Genomic DNA, 10,000 nt, shown 5'->3' with positions numbered 1-10,000 from the left:
GAACAGAGGGGGGGTGTCTGCGTGTGTACGTATTCACAATGACTTTCTGCTTCTTCACTAAATATAAACTTGTGTGATTGATTACTGGATTAATTAGTTGATAAAGACTGTAAACTGTTTATCTACACCTTTCTAGACAAATATATTGGTTATATTGTTGTTTAAAAATATACTTCTATATTCCTTTGTTTATGTGTGTGTGTGTGTGTGTGTGTGTGTGTGTGTGCGTGTGTGTGTGTGTGTGTGTGTGTGTGTGTGTGTGTGTGTGTGTGTGTCTGTGTTTGTGCAAGTGTTATCATGGACGTTGGAAAGGAAATGTGTATGTAGTCATGCCTACAACATCTAGGCGCTGCAGACACCCTGTGAGTATATAGCCATTGCGCGAGGAGTGTATATCGGACTAACAACCACAACTAATAAGAGTACACAAAAATATCAAAGTGTAGATCTACCAATCTACTAACAACACACCTTCAGTTTCAACGAAATCCAACAGGTCGAGGGAGCCGAGGCGGTCGAGAAGGAGCGATGAAGGTCGTGGTGACAGGCGGCGGAGGCTACGTGGGCTACCACGTGGGCTGGGCCATCGCTCGCGGGGGGCACGAGGTCTCCCTGCTCGACGTCGCTGCGCCCGACCCCGAGTGGGCGACGACGGCTCCAGAGGCGCTCCACGATGCTCTACCCGACGGTGGGTCTTGGGAACTGAAGCCTGGGTCTTGGGAACTGGTCTGTGTCTTGGGAACTGAACCCTGGGTCTTGGGAACTGAAGCCTGGGTCTTGGGAACTGAAGCCTGGGTCTTGGGAACTGAAGCCTGGGTATTGGGAACTGAACCCTGGTCCTTGGGAACTGAACCCTGGGTCTTGGGAACTGAAGCCTGGGTCTTGGGAACTGAAGCCTGGGTCTTGGGAACTGAAGCCTGGGTCTTGGGAACTGAAGCCTGGGTCTTGGGAACTGAAGCCTGGGTCTTGGGAACTGAAGCCTGGGTCTTGGGAACTGAACCCTGGGTCTCGGGAACTGAAGCCTGGGTCTTGGGAACTGAAGCCTGGGTCTTGGGAACTGAAGCCTGGGTCTTGGGAACTGAAGCCTGGGTCTTGGGAACTGAAGCCTGGGTCTTGGGAACTGAAGCCTGGGTCTTGGGAACTGAAGCCTGGGTCTTGGGAATTGAAGCCTGGGTCTTGGGAATTGAAGTCTGGGTCTTGGGAATTGAAGTCTGGGTCTTGGGAACTGAAGCTGGGTCTTGGGAACTGAAGCCTGGGTCTTGGGAACTGAAGCCTGGGTCTTGGGAACTGAAGCCTGGGTCTTGGGAACTGAAGCCTGGGTCTTGGGAACTGAAGCCTGGGTCTTGGGAACTGAAGCCTGGGTCTTGGGAACTGAAGCCTGGGTCTTGGGAACTGAACCCTGGTCCTTGGGAACTGAACCCTGGGTCTTGGGAACTGAAGCCTGGGTCTTGGGAACTGAAGCCTGGGTCTTGGGAACTGAACCCTGGGTCTTGGGAACTGAAGCCTGGGTCTTGGGAACTGAAGCCTGGGTCTTGGGAACTGAAGCCTGGGTCTTGGGAACTGAAGCCTGGTCCTTGGGAACTGCAGCCTGGGTCTCGGGAACTGAAGCCTGGGTCTTGGGAACTGAAGCCTGGGTCTTAGGAACTGAAGCCTGGATCTTGGGAATTGAAGCCTGGGTCTTGGGAACTGAAGCCTGGGTCTTGGGAACTGAAGCCTGGGTCTTGGGAACTGAAGCCTGGGTCTTGGGAACTGAAGCCTGGGTCTTGGGAACTGAAGCCTGGGTCTTGGGAACTGAAGCCTGGGTCTTGGGAACTGAGGCCTGGGTCTTGGGAACTGAAGCCTGGATCTTGGGAACTGAAGCCTGGGTCTTGGGAACTGAAGCCTGGGTCTTGGGAACTGAACCCTGGGTCTTGGGAACTGAACCCTGGGTCTTGGGAACTGAAGCCTGGGTCTTGGGAACTGAAGCCTGGGTCTTGGGAATTGAAGCCTGGGTCTTGGGAACTGAAGCCTGGGTCTTGGGAACTGAAGCCTGGGTCTTGGGAACTGAAGCCTGGGTCTTGGGAACTGAAGCCTGGGTCTTGGGAACTGAAGTCTGGGTCTTGGGAACTGAACCCTGGGTCTTGGGAACTGAAGCCTGGGTCTTGGGAATTGAAGCCTGGGTCTTGGGAACTGAACCCTGGGTCTCGGGAACTGAAGCCTGGGTCTTGGGAACTGAAGCCTGGGTCTTGGGAACTGAACCCTGGGTCTTGGGAACTGAAGCCTGGGTCTTGGGAACTGAAGCCTGGGTCTTGGGAACTGAAGTCTGGGTCTTGGGAACTGAAGCCTGGGTCTTGGGAACTGAAGCCTGGGTCTTGGGAACTGAAGCCTGGGTCTTGGGAACTGAAGCCTGGGTCTTGGGAACTGAGGCCTGGGTCTTGGGAACTGAAGCCTGGGTCTTGGGAACTGAAGCCTGGGTCTTGGGAATTTAAGCTTGGGTCTTGGGAACTGAAGCCTGGGTCTTAGGAACTGAAGCCTGGGTCTTGGGAATTGAAGCCTGGGTCTTGGGAATTGAAGCCTGGGTCTTGGGAATTGAAGCCTGGGTCTTGGGAATTGAAGCCTGGGTCTTGGGAACTGAAGCCTGGGTCTTGGGAACTGAAGCCTGGGTCTTGGGAACTGAAGCCTGGGTCTTGGGAACTGAAGCCTGGGTCTTGGGAACTGAAGCCTGGGTCTTGGGAACTGAAGCCTGGTCCTTGGGAACTGAAGCCTGGTCCTTGGGAACTGAAGCCTGGGTCTTGGGAACTGAAGCCTGGGTCTTGGGAACTGAAGCCTGGGTCTTGGGAATTGAAGCCTGGGTCTTGGGAACTGAAGCCTGGGTCTTGGGAACTGAAGCCTGGGTCTTGGGAACTGAAGCCTGGATCTTGGGAATTGAAGCCTGGGTCTTGGGAACTGGTCTGTGTCTTGGAAACTGAAGCCTGGGTCTTGGGAACTGAAGCCTGGTCCTTGGGAACTGAAGCCTGGGTCTTGGGAACTGAAACCTGGGTCTTGGGAACTGAAGCCTGGGTCTTGGGAACTGAAGCCTGGGTCTTGGGAATTGAAGCCTGGGTCTTGGGAACTGAAGCCTGGGTCTTGGGAACTGAAGCCTGGGTCTTGGGAATTGAAGCCTGGGTCTTGGGAACTGAAGCCTGGGTCTTGGGAACTGAAGCCTGGGTCTTGGGAACTGAAGCCTGGGTCTTGGGAACTGAAGCCTGGGTCTTGGGAACTGCAGCCTGGGTCTTGGGAACTGAAGCCTGGGTCTTGGGAACTGAAGCCTGGGTCTTGGGAATTGAAGATTGGGTCTTGGGAACTGAAGCCTGGGTCTTGGGAACTGAAGCCTGGGTCTTGGGAACTGAAGCCTGGGTCTTGGGAACTGAAGCCTGGGTCTTGGGAACTGAAGTCTGGGTCTTGGGAACTGAAGCCTGGGTCATGGAAGTGAAGCCTGGGTCTTGGGAATTGAAGCCTGGGTCTTGGGAATTGAAACCTGGTTCTTGGGGATTGAAGCCTGTGTTTTGGAAATTGAAGCCTGGGTCTTGGGAATTGAAGCCTGGGTCTTGGGAATTGAAGCCTGGGTCTTGGGAATTGAAGCCTGGGTCTTGGGAATTGAAGCCTGGGTCTTGGGAATTGAAGCCTGGGTCTTGGGAATTGAAGCCTGTGTTTTGGAAATTGAAGCCTGGGTCTTGGGAATTGAAGCTTGGGTCTTGGGAATTGAAGCCTGGGTCTTATGAATTGAAGCCTGGGTCTTGGGAATTGAAGCCTGGGTCTTGGGAATTGAAGCCTGGGTCTTGGGAATTGAAGCCTGTGTTTTGAAAATTGAAGCCTGGGTCTTGGGAATTGAAGCTTGGGTCTTGGGAATTGAAGCCTGGGTCTTATGAATTGAAGCCTGGGTCTTGGGAACTGAAGCCTGGGTCTTGGGAATTGAAGCCTGGGTCTTGGGAATTGAAGCCTGTGTTTTGGAAATTGAAACCTGGGTCTTGGGAATTGAAGCCTGGGTCTTATGAATTGAAGCCTGGATCTTGGGAATTGAAGCCTAGGTTTTGGGAATTGAAGCTTGGGTCTTGGGAATTGAAGCCTGGGTCTTATGAATTGAAGCCTGGGTCTTGGGAATTGAAGCTTGGGTCTTAAGAATTGAAGCCTGGGTCTTGGGAATTGAAGCCTGGGTCTTAAGAATTGAAGCCTGGATCTTGGGAATTGAAACCTGGGTCTTAAGAATTGAAGCCTGGGTCTTGGGAATTGAAGCCTGGGTCTTATGAATTGAAGCCTGGGTCTTGGGAATTGAAGCTTGGGTCTTGGGAACTGAAGCCTGGGTCTTATGAATTGAAGCCTGGGTCTTGGGAATTGAAGCTTGGGTCTTGGGAATTGAAGCCTGGGTCTTATGAATTGAAGCCTGGGTCTTGGGAACTGAAGCCTGGGTCTTGGGAATTGAAGCCTGGGTCTTGGGAATTGAAGCCTGGGTCTTGGGAATTGGAGCCTGGATCTTGGGAATTGAAACCTGGGTCTTGGGAATTGGAGCCTGGGTCTTGGGAATTGGAGCCTGGATCTTGGGAATTGAAGCCTGGGTCTTGAGAATTGAAGCCTGGGTCTTGGGAACTGAAGCCTGGGTCTTGGGAATTGAAGCCTGGGTCTTGGGAATTGGAGCCTGGATCTTGGGAATTGAAACCTGGGTCTTGGGAATTGAAGCCTGGGTCTTGGGAATTGGAGCCTGGGTCTTGGGAATTGGAGCCTGGATCTTGGAAATTGAAGCCTGGGTCTTGAGAATTGAAGCCTGGGTCTTGGGAACTGAAGCCTGGGTCTTGGGAATTGAAGCCTGGGTCTTGGGAATTGAAGCCTGGGTCTTGGGAATTGGAGCCTGGATCTTGGGAATTGAAACCTGGGTCTTGGGAATTGAAGCCTGGGTCTTGGGAACTGAAGCCTGGGTCTTGGGAATTGAAGCCTGGGTCTTGGGAATTGGAGCCTGGATCTTGGGAATTGAAACCTGGGTCTTGGGAATTGGAGCCTGGGTCTTGGGAATTGGAGCCTGGATCTTGGGAATTGAAGCCTGGGTCTTGAGAATTGAAGCCTGGGTCTTGGGAACTGAAGCCTGGGTCTTGGGAATTGAAGCCTGGGTCTTGGGAATTGGAGCCTGGATCTTGGGAATTGAAACCTGGGTCTTGGGAATTGGAGCCTGGGTCTTGGGAATTGGAGCCTGGATCTTGGGAATTGAAGCCTGGGTCTTGAGAATTGAAGCCTCGGTCTTGGGAACTGAAGCCTGGGTCTTGGGAATTGAAGCCTGGGTCTTGGGAATTGGAGCCTGGATCTTGGGAATTGAAACCTGGGTCTTGGGAATTGGAGCCTGGGTCTTGGGAATTGGAGCCTGGATCTTGGGAATTGAAGCCTGGGTCTTGAGAATTGAAGCCTGGGTCTTGGGAACTGAAGCCTGGGTCTTGGGAATTGAAGCCTGGGTCTTGGGAATTGGAGCCTGGATCTTGGGAATTGAAACCTGGGTCTTGGGAATTGGAGCCTGGGTCTTGGGAATTGGAGCCTGGATCTTGGGAATTGAAGCCTGGGTCTTGAGAATTGAAGCCTGGGTCTTGGGAATTGAAGCCTGGGTCTTGGGAATTGGAGCCTGGATCTTGGGAATTGAAACCTGGGTCTTAAGAATTGAAGCCTGGGTCTTGGGAATTGAAACCTGGGTCTTAAGAATTGAAGCCTGGGTCTTGGGAATTGAAGCCTGGGTCTTGGGAATTGGAGCCTGGATCTTGGGAATTGAAACGTGGGTCTTAAGAATTGAAGCCTGGGTCTTAAGAATTGAAGCCTGGGTCTTGGGAATTGGAGCCTGGATCTTGGGAATTGAAACGTGGGTCTTAAGAATTGAAGCCTGGGTCTTGGGAATTGAAGCCTAGGTTTTGGGAATTGAAGCCTGGGTCTTGGGAATTGAAGCCTGGGTCTTGGGAATTGAAGCCTGGGTCTTGGGAATTGAAGCCTGAATAAGGATATGAGGAGCAGAAATAGAAACGCCAAACCGTGACGTTTCGGAAAAAGCAAATCTCTTCTTCTGTCGATAAAACGGAAATAGAAGAGGAATCTCGTCCGACTCGAAACGTTACACTTCCGGCTGCGAATGTCTTTCGTTTCATTAGCTCTAGTATTTATCACACAGTGGTCACAATGTAACTAGGAAATAAATATTTTTCATTTTCTTTTTACCAATCACTTATTAATTTGTTTGTCTATTCATATTTCAATTTCCCTTTGATGTTCCACAGATTTCTGGACAGGCGAAGTCTCCCAAGGGTCATTGGAGCACGTGATGTGTGACGTCACTGACCTGACCTCCCTTACCAGGCTAATGAAGGGAGCGGCTGCAGTGATACACACAGGTGGGGAAGGAATCTGACAAGATTTAAAAGCTTTACAAGCATAAAGATATATTGTGTTAATTATTTCTTGATAATTAACTCCAAGCTACCTACAGAGAAAACCCTGTAAATCCTCATCCAAAAATTCTAAGCATTTTTCAGTTGGTTATAAGAGCAAGAAGATAGTTTTGGTGAATACAGACCTATCTTTATTAACGTTAATATATTTTATGGCTATTATTATCATTATCATCATCATCATCATTACCGTTATTATTATCATCATTATCATACAGGCCTATTATTATTAATGTTAATATGTTTTATGGTTATTATTATCATTATCATCATCATCATCATTACCATCATCATAATTGCCATCATCATTATCATCATCATTACTGTTATTATCATTATCATCCTTATCATTCAGACCTTTTAATTTGGAAATGTAAATATCCCCCCCCCCTCGAAAAAATAAACACTAAAACTTCCGAAAGAAAAGGTAATTTGCTTTCTTAATTGCTCTGCCATGAAGAACTCCTAATGATCTTCATAAACTTACATAGGCACACAAATATTTTTTTCTCTCTCTCTTTTCACTTTTTTTATTTATTTATTTATTTTTCCTAATGGACTCGGCGCTTAAAGGAAACTGAAAAGGCGGTTTTTTCTGTGTCTGTAGTTTTGGCGGACATAGTTTGATTATTTTCTTAAGATTAAAGTTTTAGGAGTTTTTGAAACTTCTTGTTCGACGTTGTGTTTCGTCAATATAGTTCATATGAAGGAAATTCGAGATGATAATAGCAAAGAAGTTATAGCAACAACAACAACAATTACTAGTATTAATACTACTACTACTGCTGCTGTTTCTACTACTACTACAACTACTGCAATTACTGCAACTACTATTATTACCACTATTGCCATTACTACCTATTACTACTACTGCTACTACAACTACTACTTTTAGCACTACTATTATAACTACTACTACTGCTGTTACTACCATTGATACTACTATTATAACTATTATGCTACCGCTACTACTATGTCGGTTACTACTACTACCACTATTACTACAACTGCTACTGCCACTCTTCCTTCTACTATTGCTACCACTATTACTACTACTGCTACTGCCACTATTCCTTCTACACTGCTGTTCCTACTACAGGCGAAAAAATATAGTACCCTTAAAACAAAACACAAAAGACAAACAAGATAAAATTACAAAAAAAAATCTCAGCCGCCAGTACCAGGAAAAGAATACTAAACCCCTACTAACCGCATATCCTGACTTCTTCTACCCCACATCTTCAGCATCCTACGGAGTGTCCGGGAAGGAACAGCTGAGTCCCCACTTCGACCAGCAAGAGAGAGTCAACGTGGAAGGAACGAGAGCCGTCTTAAGTGCGGCGCTGGCTACGGGGGTAAAATATATGCGATTTCTTTCGTTTTTCCTTTTCGAGTGCTGTCAGTGTGGTCAGGATGATGGTGGTGATATAGTGATGATAGTGAGTAGATAGAATGGTGACAGTATGGGGATAGAGTGCTCCCGATGGTGATCACGATAATGATAGTAATAAGGATGTTAATGAGTGTGATACTTATGATAATGATAAGAATAAGAAGTACAATAATGATAATACTAATGATGATTATAATAAATAAGAAGAATTATAACAATGATAATGATGACTCTCATTGTAATAATGATGATAATATTGATAACAATAATTATAATATTATTGATAATAATGATGATAATGTTGATAACAATAATGATAATATCATTGATGATAATGATGATAATAATACTAGTAATGATAATGGCAATGCTGTTGATGAAAATGATATTGACAGTAATAGTAATAATAATGGTTATAATGATAGGAATTATAATAACAATAATAATGATTATTATATGACATCAATAATGATAATGATAACAATACCAGTAATAATGATAATAATGATTGTAATAATAATAACGATGATAACAATGCTGATCATGATAGTAATAACAAAATTGAAATGGTAATAATAACTATCATGACGATGATAATAGTAACAGTTATAATGATATTTATAATTATATTGATATAATGGTGGTGATGATAATGGTATTGATGATGATAGCGATGATAGTTGTAATGATAATAATGAAGACAATAATAAGGGTAATAATAATGATAAAAATTGTTACCATCATCATAATTATTATTATTATTATTATTGTTGTTGTTGTGCTGTGATTGTTGTTACTATCATTATCATTACTATCATTATTATTATCATTATTATCATTAATTATATCATTATATGTTGAAAAACTAAAAATGGTGAAGATGATGATGATTGAAAATAAGAATAAGAATAATGGGAATAATGATGATAGTTATAATAGTGATAATAAGAGTAATAATAATAATAAGGATAATAATGATAACAGCAGTAACAATAGCATAATAATATTAATAATAATAATAATAATAATAATAATGATAATGATAATAATAATAATAAAGATAATGATAATAATGATAGCAATAACAACAACGACAGAACAATGATAATGACGATGACGATGATTATAATGATAATGATAATAATGATGATAATGACAATAAATATAATCATGACTTTAATGATGATGCTAATAATAATATTGATAATCATAATAATGATGATGATAATTATAATAGTGATGATAACAATAATGATAACAATGATATAGCAATGATTGTCAATTAATAATAGCAATCATTATGATTATTATCATTATCATTATCATCATTTTTGTTATTATCATCATCATTATCATAATACTACTAATATTAAGTGACATTAATATTACTAAAACTACTAATAATAGTTATAATAACAATAATAATGGTAATGATAATAACAATATTGATAAGGAAAGTGATGATAAAAACAATGATGATTAGGATAATAATAATGACAATGATCATAATAAAACAGCAATGATAATAATAGTGGTAATATGAATGATGGTGGCAATGACAATAACAACAGTAAAATGATGGTGATGATAATGATAATAATGATAAGAATATCAATGATAATTATAATAATGATAATAATAATGATAATAATGATAATAATAATAACAAAATAACAATAATAATGATGATAATAATAATAACATTAATAATAATAAAATCCTCACTAGATAATAACAATAACAAAAACAATAACAATCGCAGGTGCGGGCCCTGGTCTATACCTCCACCTACAACGTGGTGTTCGGAGGGGAAGAAGTGCGGGCGGGTGATGAAAGCACGCCCATATTTCCTCTTCACGCCCATGCAGACCATTATTCCAGGTCAGTCCGCCCCCGTTCACGCTCGGCTGAAAGTTTATTTATCTGTCGGGCGTTTTGGTGCTGAGGTAAAATTGCTGTTCGCTGGGAGAAAGGGCGGCCGTTTTTTGCTTTGTTTTTCTTTTGTTTTTGATTGTCTTGATTTTTTTTTTTTTTTTTTTTTTTTTTTTTTACTTTTCTTCTTTTTTTTGCTTTTGTTTTTAAATGTACCATAAGATGCGTAGTTTGATAGTGATAAGATAAGATGAGGGGAAGAATAGTAATGATAATGAGAAAGGGAAGACTAATAAGAATATGAATA

The 10,000-nt window shown here is 43.5% G+C and overlaps 1 protein-coding gene across 3 annotated transcripts in view; it reads left to right on the top strand.

The window, feature by feature from the left end:
• The window catches only part of LOC113808718 (short-chain dehydrogenase/reductase family 42E member 1), a 26,653-nt gene that overhangs the window by 4,372 nt on the left and 12,281 nt on the right, over positions 1-10,000 (top strand). For 2 of the 3 annotated variants that reach the window (XM_070132336.1, XM_070132346.1), the window contains exons 2-5: positions 497-688; positions 6,258-6,371; positions 7,674-7,783; positions 9,584-9,702. In XM_070132336.1, coding sequence (XP_069988437.1) covers positions 529-688; positions 6,258-6,371; positions 7,674-7,783; positions 9,584-9,702 — 503 coding nt within the window. In that variant the 5' untranslated portion in view covers positions 497-528. Of the gene's footprint in view, positions 1-477; positions 689-6,257; positions 6,372-7,673; positions 7,784-9,583; positions 9,703-10,000 lie in introns of all 3 variants that reach the window. The other variant, XM_070132354.1, reaches the window with a different exon arrangement.

This window comes from Penaeus vannamei, chromosome 2 (assembly GCF_042767895.1).
Source record: "Penaeus vannamei isolate JL-2024 chromosome 2, ASM4276789v1, whole genome shotgun sequence".
NCBI classification, from domain to species: domain Eukaryota; kingdom Metazoa; phylum Arthropoda; class Malacostraca; order Decapoda; family Penaeidae; genus Penaeus; species Penaeus vannamei.
The sequence above is the reverse complement of the archived record's forward strand: the minus strand, read 5'-3'. Positions and strand labels throughout refer to the sequence as shown.